Here is a 25,604-nt window from a genome sequence, read left to right as displayed (position 1 = left end):
AAAACATCTGTAAATTGCGTTAGAGATTACCATGGCGCTTTCAGAAGCTGAAGAGGAACGTAGAGTCATTGCCCTTACCATACATTTTATAATTTGACTAATATAAATTTATTATAACTGCGTTTTCCAAATATTTATAAAGATTTGTTCTAAAATATTATTTATTTCATTACTTTAGTAAAATTCTTTCGAAAATACCACATAGGAAAAATGTTTTTTACAGTATTTTAAAATTTAAACATTGAGGCTTTCATAGATTTTTAATAATTTCAGTACGTAATAAAAGTATTTTATTTTACAATAATACTTTTCATTGGTTTTGTTATTGTGATTACATATACGCGAAATGGATCTACGCATTTCAAGCATTAAACTTTATATATTAAAATAAACAATTCCCTTTTATTTTTACTTTTTATCCGAAATTAACAATACGAGATAATATCTTTATCATACTGAATGGAGCATAGACCAAAGGGCCAATGAATTGTTTTCTTATGAGCTCTGAACAACTCGAAATCTTATTCAAGAGATAACTTGATCTGGAGAGAGCGAGAAACGTCGAACCTTAAATACTTTTCCATAAATAACCTTATTTCCATTGACCAGAATTCTTGGACTAGACACAAAATCAGAATGGTCGGGTTGAATTAAATATTTTTGATGGAAGCTTTGCATGCAATCACAGATATACGCAATAGTGTCTTAAAGTTTATATTTAAGTTATGTAACTCTATCATTCCTAACATCGTACGAGTTCCGGTGCTTCAGAATACTGTAACGCTAGAATCTCTCTTTGAAAGACTAAAAGTATATTTTACAACTCATTCAAAGACTAAAAATATTTTCTACTGGCCTCAAAAACTGCAATAACTTGCCATGTTTTTCAAGGATTGATATAAAAAAGAGGATGTATGAAGCAAATATCAGAAAAATTCCCTGTTCCTCAAACACATTCAGGCGAATGGTTCTAAGAAACAAAACATGTAGTGAAATGGTAGTTCATGTATTCAATCAATCAAGCTAGAGAGCGGATTTCACAATGCTATCTATGCATCTAGGGCATCTACTGTAGTTTCGCTAAACTGGCGTTTGGGGCTTTTTAGTTTTATTAGAGTTAAGATGGTGCTAAATCATATATATATATATATATATATATATATATTGGTGGATTTCACTGTTCGCCTGCATCCAGCTTGGTTGGTGTCAGAATGGAAAATATAATAGAATGTATTGGCTGGTTTGCTCGCTGGTTAATCTCAATTAGTGCTCTAAAGACCACTGAATTGCAACCCACCAATTTTCTGCCAGCATTATTAGGATTCAAAAATGATTATTTTTTTAAAATATAGAGCCATTTCTATCGGCTTGATCAATGATGTTGTTAAGATATGAAATTTACAACTTCTCCTAGATGGATGGCCACTTTATTCATTAAAGATGGAAGCACATTTTTTAATCAGAAATTGAGCTCTTCTGTTTTGCTTTAAATTTAGAAAATTTTTTGATAAATAATTCAGTACCAGTTTTAAATAAATTTTATTTAATTACATTTTGAATCTTTTGTATTCATGCCGAGGTAAGAAATCACTTGTTAAAGTTATCCGAAATATTATGACAATTTTTTCAAATAATAGAAAGAGCAATATAATACTTAATTTTAACTTAATAGCAATTAATTTGCTTAAAAACACATTGCAAGAAAGAGTGTCATTTAAACACGATATTCTTGAAAAAAAAATATATGATAATTAATTCAATCCGTTCAAGTTAAAATTTCAGATATATTCTATAGAAAAAATGGAAACTAGAAGTTAAAAATTTCACATATACAATAAAATTTATTTTTACAAATCTTGAATAATTTAAAATAAATATTGTAATTGTGAAAATAACATTTAAAATCAAAAAGGAAACAAAGTAATTTAAGAATAAGAAATTTTGAAACGAAGCTCTTTAATAATTCTATTTAATGACATATGAATTTTTACTAGTGTGAATTATTATGAAACTTTTTTACTAATAGTTGAAGAATTGCAAGAGTTTCATTAAGTATTTGAACGTAAAAAACAAAATCTAAAATAAAACTGTTACAATAAATTTAAAATAATTATAATAAATCATTTTCTAATAAATTTTAAACAAGAGATTATATGATTTTATGAGAACTTTATTTTACATTAAATGAAAGCACGGATTGGGTTAGTCTAGTTTTACAGTAGAAAACGAATTGTTTAACGGATTGGTTTATTCCAGTTTTACAATAGAAAATGAATTGTTTAACCGTTTTCGTGGTGCCATCTGTTGGAATACAACGATTAAAAGTAAAATAATTTATATCAGTAGCAGAAAGAAAAAAAAACCTATACTCGTAATTTTAATAAAAATAAATTAAAATGTCTGTGTTATTTGTTATAGAAAAGTCACAGATTAAAGTTTCAAAAATTGAAATTAACTTCCTTTCTATTAACTTGAATATTTTCAAACCACTTTTGAATTTTAGGATTTATAAAATGAAAGTAATCTGATTTTTATCTTAAACACATGATTTAACTGTATTTTATAGAAATTGCTTATTTTATGTGAAGGTATAATTAATAAATGATTTTTTCAACGTCACAAAAGACAGATCATCAACGTCAGATCAACGTCATCAAGATCAGAAGAAGAAAATCACAAGTTGAAAGCATTGCCATTATGTTGACAAATACTCACATTAAAATATTGAATTAACTCTCAAAACTAAACCTAGATACTGGTATCACGTTTTTAGCACGTTAATCTCTATGAAATCAAATAAATACGATCATGATATTTTCTAGAAACATATGTACAAGTAAAAGATTTCTGTGACCTTTTAAATATTAAATTGTATATTATATAAGACAAACTTGTTTTATATACGGTATATTCACTCTAATCAGGATCCAAAAGCTAATTTCTAAACCATTAATATTAGTTACATCCTAATCAGATAAAATGCCTTCATTAAAATTTTATAATCTATTATTATTATTTATTAAAAATTTATAAGAGATTATATTATTTTTTAATAATCTAAAATACCTGATACCACTGATCTTGTAAAATTGCTATTCGTATGAAATTTAATAAAATTAATATAACTGTCATTATAATGAAAATTTTCATTATTAAATTCTAAGGAAATTGAAATATTGAAACTGTCTCATTTACTCAGTTTATTTTTACATGCGACTAACTATATTAATTACCTCATTGTCATATGAAAGCAAATGCTGTGCATTAAATATCCCCAACTATTCGCTTTCATGAAGTATCAAAGACAATTGATATTAAAGTAGAAATTTGAAACCTGAGGCATTTGGCCAACATTTTTTTTTACAAAATCTCTCTAATAAATTTGCATAATTAGGGACATTAAAGCCATAAGAGGTGTCCACTTAAATATCTTTATCACTTCTTAAAGTACCACTTTCAAAACGACGGCAGCTATATGAAAAAGGTATTTAGGCATAGCAAAATTATTGAGTGATGTAATGCAATCATTTATTGCTCTAACTAGTGGTAATCTCCTGAATTAGCATTCCAATCGCAAAAACGGCATAAGTGAAAGGAAAATGCGAAAAACGAAATCGTAAGGCTTTAACTATTTAATATAAGAAAAACTAAAAAAGTTTGCATATTAATGCTAAGAATAAAAAGGGTCGTGGTGGCTTAGTGGTAAGGTCTCGGCTTCGAAACAGAGGAGTTTAAGGTTCGAGACGCGGTGTCATCCCGCTGTTGTGAAAAGGGGGGCACCAGCTCAGTTGTCTTCCTCGTCATCTGATCGATGTTCAAAATTACGAGGTCAGTACAAAAATCCCTAGTGTTGCTTTAAAACGGGAGTTAACGTAACTAAACTGGCTAATTGTATTGTTCAAATATTCATCTGTATTTCAACAATACAGATGTGTTTATTCCGAAATTGTGACATTATGAAACGTATCAGACCGACAAATAAATTACAATTTCCTACCACTAGATATCTTCACTTCTGGTGCTCTAACTGCTTTCCGTCTACTACTATGAAGGATCTCTTTTGAATATCACTTCTGATGCTTTTTACCATATCAAGAGGCTTACTTGTATTGTAACAATAGTACATTATAGAGTATTTTGAAAAATAGTACAGGAATATTAACGGAAATCAAATATTTGAATTATTCCCACAGGATGATAGATGAAGAGGCAATTTTCTGGTGAAATTTTATGGGATAAAATTTCACCATTGAAATAAATTACCACCAATTATTTCCAGAACATAATTGCAATTTTCCCCAGAGTATAAATTAAAAAAAAACCATGAACAAGAAAAGAAAACTAAGAATGGTTATAAGTTATGAAATGTATAAATGATTAAAATTAAATATAATATAGAATATCCAGCTCTTTTGAAAACGCAAAGTTACCGATATGTAGCTTTTGTCCAGTTAAATATGGTAATTCTCAAATGACGGAACTAGCATTTGCGAGTACTGAACAATCCAATAAAACATGGATTGTTTAGAATTAAAAGATTCCGTAATGGTTGAAAAAGTGAATATTTGTGGGTAAGCCCCAAATGATCAATTCTTAATTAGGTTCATATGACATAATATCTATAGTTTAGTGAAGATATCCCCAAGTGGTATTGCCTATTGCACCATATTATACGTTTATACGTCATATATTATACGTTATGTGCAACGTAAACATTAGATATTATACATTTTATTCGTTATAAATTGGCATGTAGTCACAAAACTAGGTCAGGAACGTCAACATTTGAGAAGTTTTGGAATGGATATAACTATTCAGACTATAGAGGAATATGAAGGAAATAACCAGACAAATCAACGTTATGAAAGGCATATGGAAGCAATCGGGATATGCTTATTCTCAATAAGGGGTATAAAGGAAGGTCCAACACTGTTTAAACGATTATGACTATGATTTGAAATGATTTTCTACATAGGGTATTCCTGAATTATTTTTCCGAAAAATAACATTTTCTCCTTTTGTTCACGCTTTATAACGCCTCAGTTTTGAATATACGGAAAAACAAGTGTGCATTTTAAGCATTTTATTCTTACTATGAATTATCACAAGTCATCTTATTGTACTCCATCGGAACTGTTCTACAACTATGTATTTGTCATTTTTCTTTTATCTTGTATTTTTGAAATAGGAATGCTAAATAGAATTTTCCCACTTGATAGCAATCCCCGGGGGGCACCTCAAAATGAGGATGAGATACTTCCGGTATGGTGGTTGGATCTCGCCACCCTGGTGGGTACATAAATAGGTGGGGGATCTGGCTCCTCCCATCGATGCGGGGACGTACTTTCTTAGGGAATGGTTGTATCGTGGCCGGTGATGGCCTTTAGGACTCAACGACTGTTCCTGCCAATGTTACTGTTGCGACGGTCCGGTCATTCAATATTCTTTATCCGTGTGCCTTTGGACGCCTCGGAGAGTCAGTGATATGACTTCCCACTTGATGCTTAAGTGGTAGGACCGCGTAGCACATAATTTTTTTATAATTGCTAGACACCACTTTTATGGATGTAGTTGTCGTCGTTCTGAATTTAAAGGCAAATGTACAGAACTTACACGGATGCCTTATATTTTAAAATTATATCAAGACTATCTAGAATGCTTGAAATAAAACAAAATCATGTCTTATTACTAAAACATGAATAAAAGCGATTCGATTTTGATTATCTTTAAAGACAAATAGTAAAATAGTGCTGGAAAAAGTAATTTAAAACATGATGGAAACATACCACTTTGTATTTTTTATATTTTGTAGAGCTCACTTTAAGAGTGAGTCGTAAAACCTATTATGTAAGCAGATTGTTTCTACTGCAAAATGAACAATTTAAATGCATGAGTTCATTTTGATAAATATGTACTTGCATTAAATTTTTATTTGGCACTTCTGTACATCTGTATGTTCTATTCCTTTTATTTTGCTCTTTTTTGAAGAACATTGAGAAAATATTGTAATTCCCAATAGTTAAAACTCGATATTTTGAAGAAATAATTTGTTTTATAACTCCTCTCTCTCTGTATGCTCTAAACCCGATGACTCCAAAAAACTTTGAAGCAGAAGAATAAAAGTTCGCATCACGTTTTTTACAACACATTTATAGAATTTTGTTCATAAAATTATCAACGAATGTCATTTCCATTTATAGGAAATGTACCTTCTCTTTATTTAGGTGAAAATAAACTAGATAAAATCAAAATTAAAGAACAAGTGAGAAAAAAAATTTAATTAATAAGTTTTAACATCTAAATTACAAATTTGTATCAAATTTTGATCCTAATATGACAAAAAAATTTGACAATTTATCTATCTGAAACACACAAATGCAATGACTTAGATAATTGAAATTTTCATCATGATCTTGATTCCAAAATTTTAATGTTGAGACAAATTTTGGTTTCAACAGAAAAAAAAAAAAATACCACAAAATACATACACGACTTTATATACTACAGTATCAAAACATATTGCATGTACAAAAATTTGGAAGTTAAAATCTTTGCATCTTTGGCATATAATGACTTGCACACATTTTATATGGAAGAGAGAAACGATGGGGAATATGTGAGAACATTTCGGGGAGATAACTTCTATTATATATAAAAGAATAGCCAATGAACATTCTTTGTCAGAATCCAGCTAAACGTTACTAAACAATTGATTGGAGAAAACGCCTGTCTTGATGCCTGTCAATACACAGATGATGAATATTGAAACTTTTTTTGCTTGTATATAATGCAATACTTACTTTCGAAGCTGTGAGCAGTAATACTGTTGAACGCTCTAAGACTTGTCGAGCTGCTGCCATCTGAGCTCTTCTCCTTTCATTAGTCACATCCTAATAGAAAAAAATAATATATTACAATTACAAATATAATTTTTACTGATACATGAAATATAATATTTAGAAATGCAAATGTATTAGATATTAACGTCAATCATTACCAGATCATTGAATCAAAATCCCCCTAAGAAAATAATTTAAAAAGAGTCAATTTGTGTAATCTTATACACATATGGTATTTCATATTACATTTCCTTGCTATTAAATTAAAATGGTGTATGTCAAAACCTCCATACAACAACATATACGAAATTTTATATAATAGCTCAAACGACTGTCCATACATAGCATTTGTGATAAAATACACAAGTCCCACATCGAATACAACAATTTGAAAGCAAATGTACCTATCATATTCAGGTATTTTGTATTAATAAATTGTTTGAAATTTTGATATGAGAGATTTTAACACAACAGAGGGGGACTTGTTCCTTTATTATGTTACGTTGACAAATGAAACAACATTTCATATGACTCTCATATCATTTATCTAAGAAAACCACACAATCTAACATACAAATTTTGATGTAATAGCAAAATTCTCAACCGATACAATGGAATTTAATAACAACAATCACTTAACACATACAAGAATATTAAAATAGCTAATCTATTGTGTCTGCATCACTAAGATGTTTTCATATCATGACATTTTGATATAAGATTTTTTTATACGATATTGCGTTACGTCGGATGCATAGAGCTTTGAAGAAACATAACATCCAACTTCTCCATGCAGAATACTCGCTTCAGAGGAATTACGAAAATATTATCTAAACACATCTAAAGATGTCACTAGTGTGATCTCGGTTTATGGTACCAATACGATGAGTACCGGTCTCTTTATCAAACAAGCGCAAGAAAATAAAGGTTTTATTTACGAGATATATTTACTAGAATAAAGTTTACAACATCAACTTCCGCTAATAAATAAGGCTTTTTTCGTCGTAGGAATTAGTACGTTGCCAATACTTCCTATGAATTTAGGCAATTCTTAATTCTCTTCAGATAACACCAAAGCTGCCAATAAACTTACTGAATTTCTTTTTTATGCTAAAGAAAAAAGTAGTTTCTGTTTCCTAAAAGCAAAAATGCATAAACAATCAAAATTTTTGGTTGAAAATGCATTCTAAATCCATTGAAAATCATCCAACATTTCTATAAAGTTTCATTCATAATAAACGGTCTTATCTATATATCTAAGAAATTATTCCATGAGATAAATATATAAAGAAATACTTTTGCAATCCGTCGTCATGATGCACTCACTGGACACGCAATCACTGCAACGCATTATGTTATCTTTTTATTATAATGTCCTTTGAGTCATTATTACCAAAATTTTAATGGAATACATTTAATGCCTATAAATTAATTAACATTCATTTTTTAAACTTCTCTAGAAATGATATGTTTTCTTCCCATTGAAAACTTCCACATTAAATGAGCTGTACTAATTTAAAAGATGAATGCAGAATTCCAGAAGACAAACAAATAAATTGTTGTTAATTGACAACAATTAAAACAATTTAAATTTCAATTATATTTTTTTCATTGCTTATTATTTTATGACAAACTCTTAATAAGTTCGTCTCTTAAGTAGGTATAACTTTTTTCTTATTTATAAGCGTCCTAGGACTTATTTATGACCGTTATTGCTTAATGTTCTTGAAAATAAATACAACACGGACATCATTTAATTATCATTTCCTTGTTCAATGTCCGAATTGTGTTTTGTTTTTAACTACGCTAGTCCTTCAATCCTTATTGTAATTTTGGTAACTAGTTGCTCGCTTTATTAGTTTTTGAATCATACTTGAGTCTAATTTCAAATTATACAATCCCACACATAACACCGAGTGACAACCAATTTTCCAAATACATGAAACTTAATTTATCATTTGTCCTTCTTGATTATGATGACACACTTCTCGATGTTGTAATAAGTTGGCATCTTTAAATGAGTGATACGTTTTTCTAGGTAAGAATTTTAAAACTTGTAAAAAAATATAACATGTGTTTCTATATGAATTGTAGTTCTTCAATTTAGAAAAGAAATTTTAATTTTTCACCAAGCAAAATGTGATATTTACATGCAAGAGAATTTGCAGAGATCATCAAATGGAATTTATTTTCCGAATGTTTTAACACTTTCATAAAGCTTTTATGAAATGAATAAAAATAAAGTAATTACATGTTCCTTACAATCTGTTAAATACTTAAGAAGTTCCATGAAATTCAATACGAATGCTTCGAAATATTATTGTATGAAATATCACATACAAATAAAAGCTTCTACCAAAGAATGAGATAAAATAAAGAAGCTTAAAGTCAAGAATTCTCTCCCCGAATATTGGATAAAATAGTAAAACTGTTTGCAGAACAATATTTAAACCCGAAAATGAAAGTAAAAGAGATTACAAGGGGGATAGAACGGTTTTATGTGCTTAAAATTTTTCTTAAAGGAAATTAGCCTTCCACTAGAAGAAAGAATGTTACCATCTTACTATGTTTGAATATTAAGCATAAGTAAAGAAACTGTGGTATTAAAAGTGCGATAATAATTTAATCATCAACTCAGCATTTAGTTAAACATTAAAGAAGTATGTTTTTTTTTCACTTAATTTAAATGATTTTTACTTGACATCAATCCTTTCTTAACACCGTAGATAAGAAATGGGTTGACGCTTATGAAATTGCACAAGCAGATGAAATATGGGAAGCCTTTAAAATTAATTTAAGGAAAGCAATGATTTACCTTTCACGCCTTATGATTCTTTGGCGCCTTGATTAAAAATGTTAATTACGCCAAAAGTGATTAACTAGATGCTGGATTTTAAATTTTCGCAAATGAAGTGTGCCCAAACAAGTGTAGTTTTATCCGATTTGCCTTTTTACTTAAGTTATGTTTACTTGAACAAAAATATAATCGCTATTTGAAAATTGTTAACATGTTTAAAAAATAGTATTTAGTGTTGAAATTGATTAATTATTTTCAATTTTGGTATTTTTCTTCATTATTAGTGTCCAAACATTGCAAAAGAGCAGTTCATAAAAACTTTAATTGGGACGTTTAATTTAAAAACTTATGACGTTAAACAATTATTAAGGAAGCAGTTATAAAAGTGTGAAACACAGAAAATCAATTAAGTTTGATTGAATATATTTACTATGTTTTCGCCTTTAACTATTTGAAATTAACATTAAACAGCTTTAGTTTTGATTTTAAGTTTTCCTCTTATTCCAAAACGCTTAACTGTATATGTTATATTAAATCTGAATGTTTTGCTGTCAGTTTGATTATGAATCAATATTATTTTGTTTGCGCAAACTTTTCTTAGTACTTTGCAAATTCGATTTCATTTCCATTTTTCAACATTATAATTTTTATTATATTAAAAGCACATTTTATGTACATTTTAAAGTGAAATTATATAAAATTCAAGACTTTTTGGAACATGATATACCTTTTAGAACAGAATTTGTATTTTCTGTTTTCTGAAGCCGAAAATTAAATCATTCCAAGAGATTATTTTTAAACTTTCACAATCTAGTACTCATATTTAATTAATAAAAGCTATCTGTATCACAAAAATCTTGTTTATTATTTTTTTTTTACTTTATAGAATTATCTTTAAGCCATTATGCCTATTACATTTAATTTAAAATATTCTGTTATCTGCATACTTTTCTATATGTTTTTCAGAAATTTGATACAGTTATTTAAAATTTTTCTTAGTCACATACTAGATATAAAATTAATTTGATTAATTAATAGATATTCATCTGAATTTTAGAAAACTTCATTACCATGTTATTCATTAAGTAAATCTCTTTTGACGAACATTTGTGAATGAATAACATTAATAATAAACATATTTCGACCAGTTAATGGATTGATAAATATCCCTACGATTAATAAATAACATAATAGATAATGCTATTGTATTAATTCACAAGTTAGTGTATGTAATATGCATGCTGCGTATTACAATGATCTCTTTTAATATAAGGATGAAGACAGATAGTCATAGCCTCTAGAAATAGCAAAGTATATTTTCGGTGTGGGTATTTCGGGTAAAACCATTTAGAGCAACTCCTAGGATCAAAATACAAATGTGAAAATTTCTCTTAATGCATTTGTGGTGAATCGCATATAAGCCAGTAACAGCGCTTCTGCCCGAGCAGCTGTTTTGGCAAAATCGGAATGTTACTGGACTGCTAACCTAAAGGTCCCAGGTTCTATCCTCACGCGTCTCATACTGCACACATTCGGTTTTTTTTTTTTTTTTTTTTTTTTTTTTTTTTTTTTTTTATGCAAGATACGGGAAACGACTTGCATATTTTTGCATCATTATCGAATTTTTAAGAATAGTACCATGCTTCATTTATTGATAATGATATAACCAATAAAACACATATTTACTTACTGACAATTTTCAAAATTGTAACGTCACGGATAGTACTCATTATTGTAATAGTTGATTGTATCGGCCGATGTTGATGATATGATTAGCAGATAATGCTGAGAAAGGTATATCAGAATATCGAGGAAGAATTGTATTCCAGATATTCCGGTTATACATAAGGAATAGAAAAGCAATAAATAATCCTAATGACTTTTACGTGCTACACCCTAATAGCAAAAAAGGCCAAACAGCAAAGTTAAGATTTCTTCCCGACATTGACCGGCATTCAAAACATCAAACAACATCCTGGAAATATTGTATAATATCTTGTGGCAATAGGGCATTTTTCTGCATTTTATGACATCGGTATTTAGGAAATCACAACTAAAATAAGCAGCCCTGGACTCACAGAAAATTTCTCGCATGCTCTCTGATAGATAAGATATTTCCCTATCCCTAGTATAAAAATGTAAAATTGGACCAAATAAGTGATTACTATAAGTGCCAATATTCTTCCCGACATTGACCGGCATTCAAAACATCAAACAACATCCTGGGAATATTGTATAATATCTTGTGATAATAGGGCATTTTTCTGCATTTTATGACATTGGTATTTAGGAAATCACAACTAAAATAAGCAGCCCTGGACTCACAGAAAATTTCTCGCATGCTCTCTGATAGATAAGATATTTCCCTATCCCTAGTATAAAAATGTAAAATTGGACCAAATAAGTGACTACTATAAGTTCCAATATTTTTATTTTCAGAGATCTCACACATTAGTATTCCAAAGTATAGCAAAGAAAATTGGTGCGAATGTTTTAATTGCATGGCAATGGCTAAACACATTGAAAAAAATGTTGACCTTCATTAATATTTTTGTGACCAATTGCAGGTATGTGGCACATATGCTAGTAATAAAATATCAAATATGTATTTTGAATCCTTTCTTTTACGACCGACTGAAATTAATTCGCTATAGAATAACAATTGAAGTCACAATATTGCATATCAAATTTCATTTGCTTAAGTCATTGCATTTTTGAGTTGTTACGTTTTCATGCAGGTGAAAATAAGTGCAGGTCGCTCACTCCTCTGACAGATTTAGAACATAATTTAATAATAATATATATTTAGTTCCTAAAAGTGCATCATATTTTACCTTTCCAAATCTTTAGATTATATAATTATCGTCTGAATTTATACTCATATGGCTGACAGACAGACTTTCAACATTTGATAGAAGAGGCAAGCAATGTCCGAAGCAAGCAAGATACCGAATACTGTCTGTTCTAAAGAGTTTTTGAACTATCGTTTTCACAAACAACGAGGCACATAGAAGGGTAGATAGACACAGCGCTAGACATAATTCCAAATATGAGTTCTTATTATTCAAGGAAGTCTGAAACGTGCAGATGTATCAAAATCAAGAACTTGAATTTTTCACAATTACAATATTTTGCTTTTGCATACTTAGTATGTAATAAAGTGTTTAATGTAATGAATATAGAATTTGAGCTAATGCCCTATAACTTTATATGTGGCTATTTTATAGTTATTTTATAGTTTTGAATGTTAAGACACCTATCTTCAAATTTCGCGGCTAGATGGCATTGTAAATCAGCTTTTCAAGTAGCACGCAGTTGCTTAATTAAATCTAGAAATCCCTTTCGTTTCTATATCTGTGGTCAACAAAAATTGTTAGAAGAAAGATATGTTGCTGCTGTTTCTTATGGCACTTGCCATGGACAAGCCCTGTGTTACGAAGACAGCGATTTTAAACTGATGGGGAGCTTCTCTTGTTTTTATAGAAGCGACAACTAGGGCCAAGAGTACGATTTGGCTACTCACGCATCACTCATTCGCTTGCACAACCCCTTTTTATAGAAGGGCACATTCACACATCTCACAGATAGAACAACCATGCCCAAACCAGGAATCGAACACAGGACACCCATATCACGAGGAAGACGCGCTACCCCTATGCCATGACGTCGGCAGATGAGCGATATTCTTTACTTTAATGGATATCTTGTATTATAAACCATGTCTATCTGTTAATGGTTTTTCTTCATATGCATGTTTAATTTGACTAAAATGTAAAAAAAAAAAAAAATTATCCTGCAATCATCTAATATAATATTCCTGCATATAGACTACAAAGCAAAGCCGAAAATAAGGCACATTACGAAAGTAATTATTCAGTAGCTTTTTAAAGGATTTAATTTATTTTTTTTCCAGAAATCTAAATATAAGATTTTCCATTCATGAATTCAATCTGGAATGATATATGAATTAAGTTTTCCTTTCAAAGAAGAATATCATCATATATCAATTATCAAATACCAACCGGCTGTCAAAAAATTTATTTTATATTTTAACATAGTTAATTTTTAAAAATTATCGCAAGTATTTATTTAGCGAAATTAATAATAATTAAAGTATTAAAATAAAAATTGTAAATGCTAAAATTTTAGAATTACAAATATTAATTTTTTAAATAAATATTGGTATATGTATTTCTGCATAACTTCGCATATATTACTAGGATTCTCAATAAAAAAAAGTAAAGCCCTAGTGATTAATTTAATTGATATAAATTCCCAATCTTTGCTATTTTAAATATAATCTATTACATACATGAAAATATATAATGTTGATTTTCATACAAAATATATCAGGGAAATATTTTTTTCTTATTTATGAAGCTTCTGTTAAAAAGCGCATCTCTTAAGGGAAGAAGTGATTTTAGAATCTAAATAAATATCTCGTTAACGCCTTATGTATTATACCATGAATAGGAATGAGACAGGTTACAGAATTATTTAGAAAATTTTGGATCTAACAAAGTGATATCGACTCCATTTTTATATTTTCTAGAACCTTAATTTTTGCCACCAAAGTTGCCAAATTCATCGCCAAGTCACCAAATACTCCCTAAATTTGTATCATTGATCTAGCATTAATTCAAAATTACTTAATAATGCTGAAGATTTGAAGATTTGGCTTCTTTACTATTACAGATTCATGACAATATAAAAAACATGATTATTAAAAAAAATTCTAAATTCCCCTTGGAAAATAAATATTTGTGTAAGTTTGTAATTTAAATGTAATTTGGAAAAATCATCAGTGTATTTTCAGTTCTATATCTGTCGAACAATATTTGATTCTTCATCTAATATGATTTTCAGACTTCTATGTAAAGTACAGATGTAGTAAACCCAGCTTTAAAAAAGTAACAACTTGAAAGCAATCCATTGTTGATATCTTAAAATACTCACTTCTCAACTTCCTTTCACTTACACCTGTCTCATGATTCTTTTAGGGTGAAAATGTTTTCCTTTTCAATTTTAAACCCAGCAGGATTTTGAATTGAATACTCAAAAAAGGAAAGATGTACTGTCAGTCACTTTTCAAATAGGTATGTTCTCCTTCGCAAGAGGCCTTTAAGCAGTCATTGTCATACGAAGTATAAATGTAATGTGTCAACTCGATAGTGCTGAAATCTTTAGGCTATATAAAGGACAAATTACAAGTGTTTCTGGAGAAAATTTCTAAAGGAATTTTCTTCTTATTTTTCTTACTTTACGGATGCTTGTATTTGAGCAACTTTTTTTCAATAAAGCAATCTACTGCATACATAATATGATCTGTTGTAATTGAAATATATCTTTTGTTTGCATGAAAAAAATTAAGACCTTTTTCAATATATGATCTAACGGTAGTTCTAATTCCACCATGTATTCTATATTTTGACTAGCCCATGCTGCAAAAATTCATAATAAATGGAATGTACGGTATCCATTGTTTCTGAAAGTAATTTAGAGTCAATTGGCGAATCATTAAGTTGAGTCTGTCTTCGCTTCTATATATGGGTGCTGGTTGTTTGTTTTATGGAGGAAACTGATTCAAAATTATCTCTTTTTAGCAAGTAAAACCAAGAAATCTTCTGGGAGGCACCACCATCAGAGGCAGAAATCCATTACTATCCTTCCATCGACTTCTAAAGTAACATGAAAGATCACGCATATTTCCCAGACACTGATAAAGAATGTGTTCTCAGAAATTAATTATCATTATTAAGTTCTAATTATGTAAAGGCTAATAAGTAGACTCACTTAAGGTGATTTCTATTTAAAAAGGAATAGAAAGAAACACACATCATTAAACACAAAAACAACACAAAATGCCGGCGTCCTGGCATAGGGGTAGCGCGTCTTCCCCGTGATCTGGGCGTCCCGGGTTCGAGTCCCGGTTTGGGCATGGTTGTTCTTCTGTTGTTCTATCGGTGAGATGTGTGAATGTGCCCTCCTGTAAAAAGGGGTTGTGCAAGCGAATGAGTGATGCGTGAGTAGCAAAGTCGTACTCTTGGCCCTAGTGGGCGCTGCTGTAAAAAATAAGAGACGACCCCCTCAGGCTTAAATCGCTGTCTTCTTAACAGCGGGCTTGTCAGTGGCAAGTGCCATAAGAAACAAACAAACAACATAAAATGACCAAAGAATTAGTGAATGATACGAAAGAAACCAATTAATTGTATTGAAAATATTTCAACTCAAAACTGTAAAAATAGTATGAAACAAAATCAATTAAAATTTGGATATAAAAAGTTAATAGCCAATTCATTAATCATTTCATTGCATCGTTGCGATTCGACCAATAATGATCGGAATGCTCCAATCCTAAAAATTTCAAAACTGAATCTTGTTATTCTATGTTTTTCATTTTGGAAGATTTGCATTCTTTTAACCTGATAAACTAAACTTTACTTCTTCAAACACGCTTCTCATCATTCACTTCTATGTTTTCCTTTTAAACTCTTTTTCGTTTTAATTCGCTTCGTAAAGAGGTTGGTGGTCTTCTCTCATTGTATTAAGATCATTCATAAGATAATTTACCAACAGTCGAAGATATCTTCTTCAATGACATCTACGACAATAAGTGTTTGTTTATAGTTTATCGAATTTATCATGTAGCTTTAAATCGTAGTAAGGAAATGAAGATGCGACAGAGCCTTACCTCAACGATCATGAATATCTCTGAAATAAAAATAATAGGCTCTTGGAGTTCTATTAATATCAAGAATTCCAAACCTTCATTACTAGTTTGTTTGTTGAAAGCATCTACAAAAATAACCAAAAACATGGTTTCATAGTAATATATATATATATATATATATATATATATAAAACTCTTAATTTAATCCAAATTAATTTCCAAAACTTTATCTGAAATTTGCCCATAATAAAATATTCTCTTATTTTCTGATCTTATTCCACATATGAAGCTGTGTAAAAATTACTGCGCAATCAATCTACGTCTCAAATGAAAGTGATCCTTCTGTGCCCTTGCAAGGTGTCAAAGGTCAACACGTGTGTTGAATTGGCGCATGGTCGGAAATGCATCTTATATAAGACAAGTGATCATTTGTTCGTCCCTTTTTTGCTCTTTACTTCTGCGTTTGTGTCGCGCTGCGCCTTCTTGTAAAAAATCATGCCTGCCACTCAGAATAGAATAAAACGAAAGAAAAAATACAACCTCCCATTTATGTCTTCAAACCTGCAGCCTGCTTCAACCAAAATAATGTTACATATATATATATAACGAACATTTTATTTTATCTATCTTTCACGTACCTAAATCCGTTGGATGATTAAAGCACGCATCGATCTACTACTGATTAAAAGTACAGAGTTTAAACTTTATAGCTTAACTGTTCCGAATCCTGTTCCTCAACTAAAGTTATGCCGTGATTTAACTTAATAAATTAGTTGAAGGCTTGCAATATAATGCTCTTACTTTTAGGATCCGAATGTTAATGAATACGATTTTTTCATAGATTGTAACAAGGCTTTCGATAAAAATAAAATTAGTTGCATCAAAAATAAATGTTTTGCACACTGAATATTTTTTAATGAATTTATGTAATCAAGATTTATTAAATAAATACCAGATAAAAATATTTTTTTATTACCGTTAGATTTGATTCCTTTACGAAATAGTTTGTGGCTCTTGCTTTCACTATAAATTAATGTGAATCTTGGCATGGTTCAAGTGAACTTGCAAACTGAAAAGAAGTATTTCAAACATGATAAAGTTTATATAATTTTACCATATGCTTTTTTAATTGAGGATTGTGACATCTGATTAAACATTTTGCAAAACGCAAAACAGGATATATGTTATACTATGAGCTCCAAAAAGAGAAAGTAGTGAATTTTGTGAAATAAATGCTAACTAAGGAAGAGTACATTTTTTTATATATTATTTAAATATATCGAGACCATTTGCATTGGAACCACCATAAAGACCTGTGAATAGATTTCATTGAAAATTCTATGGGCATCTATAAATTTGGTCATATTTCCCTATACTGAATTTCAGCCGTCTAGATCAAAGCGTTTTTGAGTTATTCTGCTCACTGACGACAGGCTTAATGCCAAAAATATGTCTATCAGGGAGATCTGAAACGAAGAGATTCATTAAAATCTAAAATTCAATTTTAAAGATGATTAAAATACTTTCTCTATATTTCGTATATGAGTAAATAAGAAAAAAAGAAAAGTTAACATATTTTTATTCTTATTATTTTATTATTCAAGCGAATTTATTTTAAATATTCATAAATAAAACTTAGTGAAGTACATCCACTTTTTTTTACTTCGATAATTGATTTTATTTATTCAGTTTCCAGGTTTTTAATTATTTGTCGAAATCGCATGAAAGTTTTTTTTTGTCTTCATTTCGCCTTTTTTTTTATCACCCGCTAAATCAGTGGAATTAATACTTCTTTATTAAAACTAATTTTCCTCTGTATGAATTCTAAGTAGCGGAGATTCTTCTAATTAAATTTTATATTTTATTTGTTTAGGTATCTCGGACAAAACAAAATTGAAATTATTACTATAACTTTAATTATTTTATTTTTCATTCTGAAGATCTTCTAGGTGAAGAAGGAGCTTATCACATTTTTTAATAATTATATTGGTCAAAAACTAATAAACTAAACACAGCGTGAAGTTAAAAACTTCTAATTCAATCAAATCTTCAATTTACTCAGAAATCAATAATGAAACACCCCAACAAAAACTTTACAATTTAAAATATGTACTTCTATTTTTTTTTCATCTGAAAAGATATTTAATAACAAATCTTATCTCATCCTTCAGATAGTTCTCTATTTTTTTTTTTGCAGTTGTTATTAGGTAATTAAAAAAGATTGCATTGCATACAATGCGTTTTATTGAGCCAAATATTTTCCATTGTATTTTCAATATACAGGGTGGCTATAATTAAAGCTCCACTTTGAAATGGTCATAAAAGGAAAACTACTGGTCCAAATGTTATTAAATTTGGAAATAGTTTAAAGGAGGTCGTAGGAATTTCTTTGAGGCACGAAAAAAAAAAGTTCGAAAACTCACCACCAGGGAAAAATGGCGACATATGCAATATTATTAAATAAAATAGGACATTAAGACATTGTTTTAAAATGTGTTTAATCGTTTCCGAATTGCGTTACAGAGCATATTCAATGTGGCATCCATCATTTTCTGAAAGCAAGTTAAATCGCATTACTGCATTCTCAATAACAGCTCTTAGCATATCCTTCAGTGTATTCCTCTTACTGAACTATACATTTGTAAAGCACGCAGTTCAATGCTTCGTATTCATAATAACATTTAACGAGAAAAGAACGGTCTTGCATGGATAGAGACATTGTTGATTCGTAACAATGACAACTTGGACAAACAGGATCACTTTTATCTGGAAAACCAAATAACGCGTAAAGCACTTCTGCATAAATCATTTGCTTCTTCCTGCCGTAAGCCAATTAGAAGACATTGTGGTTTTACATAACCCCACAAACGGTTCCGTTTCAGAAACGATTAAGCACATTTTAAACCGTTGACTTCATGTCTTATTTTGTTTAACAATATTGCATTTGAATCATATTTCAATTTTATTGAATTATCAAGAATAAAACACAATTAAAACTTTATACCTCAAAATCTTTACATTAATCACCTTTCATCAGGAAACAGGATGTACATTTTATTTAGAAAAGAAATTTGTATTTGAATCATATTTCAATTTTATTGAATTATCAAGAATAAAACACAATTAAAACTTTATACCTCAAAATCTTTACATTAATCACCTTTCATCAGGAAAAACCCTTGGCATAACCAATTCTTTTTATCTCTACATCAGTTGATTCCTGATTCACAACTCGTATCGATGGTCACTCGGATCAATACCAAAATATTTGTCTACCCATATATACGATTCTCATACTTGCTGCCTTGATTTATGAGTCGAAAGCGAACCCATATTGACTTTGGAATTGCTCCCAGATATGAAGAAGGCGGTGGGTAGGGGCGGTAGAGGTCCTCTGTGACACTCCCCCGAACAGTCACCCATCGAGTCCGTTGTCACTGTAGCTTTCTGCAATGTATTATGTTTCTCGATGTCTTAAATTAGATTATGAATATGTATGGAAGGCAACTAATGAATTGGGCCAACGCAAATTCTATAACTCTGAGATGCAGGCAGATATTTGAAGAGATGCAAACAATATTTGGGAAGACAGATTCCTTCAATTTAATTCTCCAAGAAGAGATTGGATGCCAAAGTCTCTCGGCAAATAATTAGTATAAATTGAAATTCTGACTGGAGGATTTCTTCGGATGGATTATTTGACATATTATGTATGTATTTCCAAAATCTTAAAGTTGTTAACTATTAGAGAGAAAAATGCTATTTATTTATTGGGTACATTTGGATAATTTAAACTGGGAAAAATAACTATTCTTTTTTTGCATATGTGCCTACTTAATATTCATTGAAAAATTAAAACTTTTCTACGTGAGTTTCAAGCATATAATGAATTTCACCACAGTTTTTAACAGTGCATTTTCATTAATGTTTTAAAAGTAAATTTTTATTTTAACTATTTTCTATATTCATTCCTTATTTTATAAGTCACTTTTTCATTTGTTATCAAATCTTGTAATACTTTTTGTCTTTATTCATTCAAATGTTACTCCTATGAAACCAGAATTTAATAATAAATAATGAAGTAACTGATAATAAGATACTGAAAATATTAAAACAGTATATAATCGTATAATATATTAATTTTCTTGAATTTACGAAACTTGTGAACACGAGCAAATCAAAAAGTATGTTACAAACAAAAATCGGTTAAAAACTACAATTTTACAAAAAACGCAAGAGAGTTATCCCCCACCTGCTTTAGTGTATGGGGTGAACTGAATGACAGAAAATTCAAATGAGAACAATGGTGAGTGCATAATAAACCCAAAATGTCATAGCAGTTACATCCACCTTTCACTTAATTGATACGATCAATCAACGAAATGGGAGTAAATCGATCCCACATCTTTATCTTATCCACCAGATAAGCAAGTGCCTTGTGATTTATACAATAACTTATCATTCTCAAATTATTTATAGCGTAACTTATAGTTTCACTTAATATTTATTTACAGTAACTTATTATCCTCATATATGAAGTGCAGTTGGTGGATAAATGTAAAATTATTAAAAATAAATCGTCAATATCCCCATTAGTACTTATTTTTTTAATTCCCCTAAAATTTCCTGGCTTCGAAAGGTTGTCTCAAAACCCTATACAAGAAGATTGAATAACCTGAAGAAATTCATACATTCCAATGAAAAGATGCTCTCTAAGTCAGAATATATGGAGTATTCCAATGTAATGAACGCAGAAGATATGATTTCAGACAATTTAATTAACTGCATGCTAAGCATACGGCTCTCTAAAGCACATCAATGATTGCGAGCATGTACGGATATTGCTCATGGGACTAAGAAAAATTACTTAGAGTAATTTTCAATGCAAACAACTCTTTGACCTGATTTCTGCATTGAGTCCAAAATACTTATTTCTGACATTGTTTAAAAGAAAATTAAAGTCATTTCAAATTAGTGCGATTGTCTTGAATAATCCATATTAGTGTAATTGTAATAAATATAATGTAGAATCTATAAAATATCTTTTTTTTAAATGGTGTAGAAATATGAAACCACATAGGTTTGCTACAAAATGGCCAGGTAGGATTCCACGATTATACTTTGAGCCTAGAATCAAACATACTAACTGTGTGCACAACAGAATGCTGAATAAGAAGTGATGTTTGTTCTGCATAGGAAAAGGTTTAAATACAATCCAGAAAGACGATAGCACCAAACAGCAAGTACAAATTTTCATAAACTTCTTTCGATCACCAAGGTTTTCATCCAACATTTAATTTTCTAATCTACATATACACAGTGGAAATGATTCTCGAAAATTTTCATGCTTATTTTCTAATAAAGGTTTCACCCCACCCCACCCCTTCCAGTAGCATAAAATAGTACAACTTGGGCAAAGCTGCGAATTTCTAGCATACCATTAATGAACAATAGTTAAGAATAGTAGTCCTCAGCCTTAATTAAAACATTTTAATGAATCAATTATTTGATCATTATAGATTAATCCTTAGCAAGCGGTTGATATATAAATACCCGAAAAATCAAAGGTAGATTTTGGAAACGTTTTTTCTGACTATTTGAAAATCCAAATTGGACATAAAACTACAATTATAGTCGCAAGATCACATATCAAATTCATTCCTTTAAGGTGTATGTACACACTTGAAACTTCGAAAATCGTTCAAAATATCGACATTTTTTTTTATTGCTTAATAATGTTCTCTGATCCTTTAGCTTTCAAACATACCAAGATGTTGCCAATATTCGAAATATTTCTCGAGTTATAACTATTTTTCTTGAGGTGCTTTCATTAAAAACTCTAGTTACGGTGTTTTTGAAACTCATTTTATGAAGAATGATATTTTTCCACTATGTTGCTTCATTCAAACAATCATAACTCAACAAGAGATGAACCAAATGCAGTTATTTATATATCAAAATAATCTGTATGAAATAGCGGATGTTTTTTGCCTCAATCAAAGCTATATTTATAGGAATAAATTTTTAATACCTGTTTAAAAGTTAAAATTACAGAAAAAATCTCGCTTTTTCTATTCATTGTTGCTGAAAAAATTGTTTAAAAAAAACTATACATTTTTATAACTTGTTTGAGGCAGACAACATGAAGACTAATATTAGGCATCATTTCCAACTAGAATTGTGTGTATGTACAAATTAGAATTTAAGATATCATGTTTCAAAAAATAGACTAATTAGATCATTAAATATTATTTAATTAATTAATAATTAGAACTAAATGTTTTTTTCTCACTGAAATGAGTTTAAGCATATATTAATAACCTACTGTGAAAAAACTGGATTTTTAAAGTTAAAATTTAAAAAAAAATCTTCAAGAGTGTACGTACACCTTAAATCATCGCAATTTTGAGTTAATGAGTTTTGAGTCAACTATCTGACAGATTTGGTTGAACATTTGAAGAGAATCTACATTTTAGATGGCGAAACTGTGTAGAAAATTTATCTAGCTCTTTACTTCTTTTTAGCTATCAAGTTTGCTTGTACAGAGTCAGTCGGACATAGATACTTCCTCTGAAAGGATTTCACTTGAAATTTAAAATTACAAAAGTACAAATTTTGTTTACGATTCATATATAAAATTTTCAAATATTTGTAATGAAAATATACGTTTCAAAATATATACTTCTATAGCATTCCAATGAAAAATAAATTAAACGGTATTTTTGAGTTCTTTGGCAATAATTCCCTAAAACAATTACTACAGGATATTGATTTCTACATAATTTTACAAATCAAATCTTGTCTTTTTTATTTGTACAACTTTAGTTGTCATATTTTTCTTTCCTTTGGACAGTTTATTTAAAATATTTCTTTAAATGAATTCTCTAAGAGATTGCATTCTTACAATGAAATTCACACCTCTTTTATTTTTTCTTAATATAATCGTGTGAATTCTTTCCATTATTGAAAGTATAACAAAATTACTTATTACCTGTGCAAAATAAATGAGAAATCTGAAATTGAAATCACACTGTAATATGCCTTTTGAAATATATTAGACAAGTAAAAGTTTCTAAAGGCACCATGATGTCATGGGACTTCATCCCAATAAAAAAGTTTATTTACATATTAAACAGAACAGACTTAAGACTTTCAAGTATTTTAGTATTTTATTGATTATATGGCACTTGCCAACTGCGTCAATTATTATTATTATTGGAAAACCCTGTATAGTTGTAATATTTTTGAAATTTTTATGAATAAAATGAATAGAATTCATAATACCAGACACAAAATGTACCAGCTAAATCTGAAAAAGTGTTTAAAATATTAGAAACATGTGAGTTTTTTTGTTTAAAAAGAGATATAAAGTCAAGACTTTATAGTTTAAACTTTTAAAATAACTTCATCAAAATATGGAGACAGCTTAATAAAGGTATTTATCAAATTCTTGTATTTACATAAGCTCTACCTCTATCCAATCTTTAAATACTGGTGCACGATTGATGAATAAAATGAAAATTTCATTTTTTTTTCTCATCGTGTAGCATTAAAGCAAATGTAAAATATTTGTAAACCTCTCACTACGAAACCAGCCCATTACGGACGTGCAAATTCTATACTAAGGGTGCATTTGGGGGCTAATTTCTTTTCCAAACGAAAAAATTAACTTGTAAAGCAAGGGCATTTTTAATGATACCTTGTTTTATATCCTGCATCTGTCGTTTAAAACCGAAACAGGCCACAAATAGGCTGGATAGGCCGCATTAGGCTAGGTGAACAGATTGCTTATTTTCTTGTTTATGAGCTGCAGAACACTCTGAGAAATTATTCTATCAAATTTGAATTAATAATTTGTATTGGGTTTTAATTTTGGATATTTTTAGTAAGGAAATTCCGCCAGAGCTTAGAATTTGAGAAAATCACTAAAGATATAAACCCTATATTATGCAAATATAAAAATGAATGTAATTTTCCAACGGATGAGATTATAAACAAAATTGAGATTATTTTATGAAGATTTTTCAGAAGTTTAGGATATTAAATTAAAACAATATTTGATATTTTTGGCAAAAAAAGTCAACTGCTCAATGTGTTCATCTATCTTAAAATAACATAATTCTACTATCTATTGAATTCTTATCTTTACAAATAAATTACTGAGGCAATTAGGGATATTAAAGTTAAGCATAGGCAATTTAATTTGAATTAACGAATATTTCCAGCAAAATGGCTATTCTTAAAGGCGGAGACAGTTGAAAATAAATATACATGTGAACTATCTGCATAATTACTTTTTTTTCCTTATACGGAGATTACATAAATGTTAGAAGATGACTCTACAGTAAATCAATGCAAAACTGAAACATTCATTTTAAAATAATGAGAAACTTAATTATTTATTTCAAGTGAAATTATTTTTTATCAATCAAAGAAAAATTAAAATATAGATGATATTAGGAATGTATATTTTTGATGTTCTCTGCGTGCATACTACGATCTAGTAATAATAATAATAAAAAAAAATATGTCATTACCTAAAACTTTTTACCGACTGCGGGGAGCAATTTGTATTTCTTTCATCATATCAGCATATAAAGTGTTTTTGGTCCCGAACAGAAAACAAGAAAAAATAAACCGCTTCGTAGTATTTTTAAAAGCGGGACTTTCAAAGCAGTAACGCAAAACTTCTAAACGGGAGAAAAAGTACAAGCAAATTTTGAGGAATCTTTCAGTCTGAGAAATGGTCTGAAAAAACAGAATTTTTATTTGCTATTTCTGAAATACTTTCTTTAGGAAATAAAAAAAGACCAGAGGTAGTTGAAAAACTTAGTTCAATTTAAAATTCTACTGCGGAAAGCGAGTCGAAAATTGCTCACTTTATTTTTGCTTTGGAAGCATGGACTACAGGAAAGTTCCATAAAAAAGAAAAAGAAAAACATATAAACTTCGTTCGAACACTGCCATAGAAAAACTGACTGAATGAAGATTAACAACCTTTACTGCTTTAATTTAGTTGACATGTGCTTGATTTTGTGGTAGACTGAAATAAAGATTTTAGAAAATATATTTTTTTAATAACAGACGAATATACATCTATAGATTTGTTCAAATTCAATTTCATCAACTCAGGCAGCTATTGGTACGATTGGTATTCTACGATATATTGGACAAAATGATAGGAATTTGAACAACATGTATTTAGGTTGAAATTGATCGTCATTTGTTAAATGAAAGAAACCAAAGCACTTAAATTTGAACAATCAACCGATGTGATTTCCTATAAATTTTCTCCCAT

The 25,604-nt window shown here is 29.4% G+C and overlaps 1 protein-coding gene across 2 annotated transcripts in view; it reads right to left on the bottom strand.

Moving 5' to 3' along the window:
* LOC129969129 (alpha-catulin-like) overlaps window positions 1-25,604 on the bottom strand; it is a 315,460-nt gene that overhangs the window by 44,399 nt on the left and 245,457 nt on the right. For both annotated transcript variants that reach the window (XM_056083550.1, XM_056083551.1), the window contains one exon: window positions 6,801-6,890. In XM_056083550.1, coding sequence (XP_055939525.1) covers window positions 6,801-6,890 — 90 coding nt within the window. The remainder of the gene's footprint in view (window positions 1-6,800; window positions 6,891-25,604) is intronic.

Source organism: Argiope bruennichi, chromosome 5 (assembly GCF_947563725.1).
Source record: "Argiope bruennichi chromosome 5, qqArgBrue1.1, whole genome shotgun sequence".
NCBI lineage: Eukaryota > Metazoa > Arthropoda > Arachnida > Araneae > Araneidae > Argiope > Argiope bruennichi.
The sequence above is the reverse complement of the archived record's forward strand: the minus strand, read 5'-3'. Positions and strand labels throughout refer to the sequence as shown.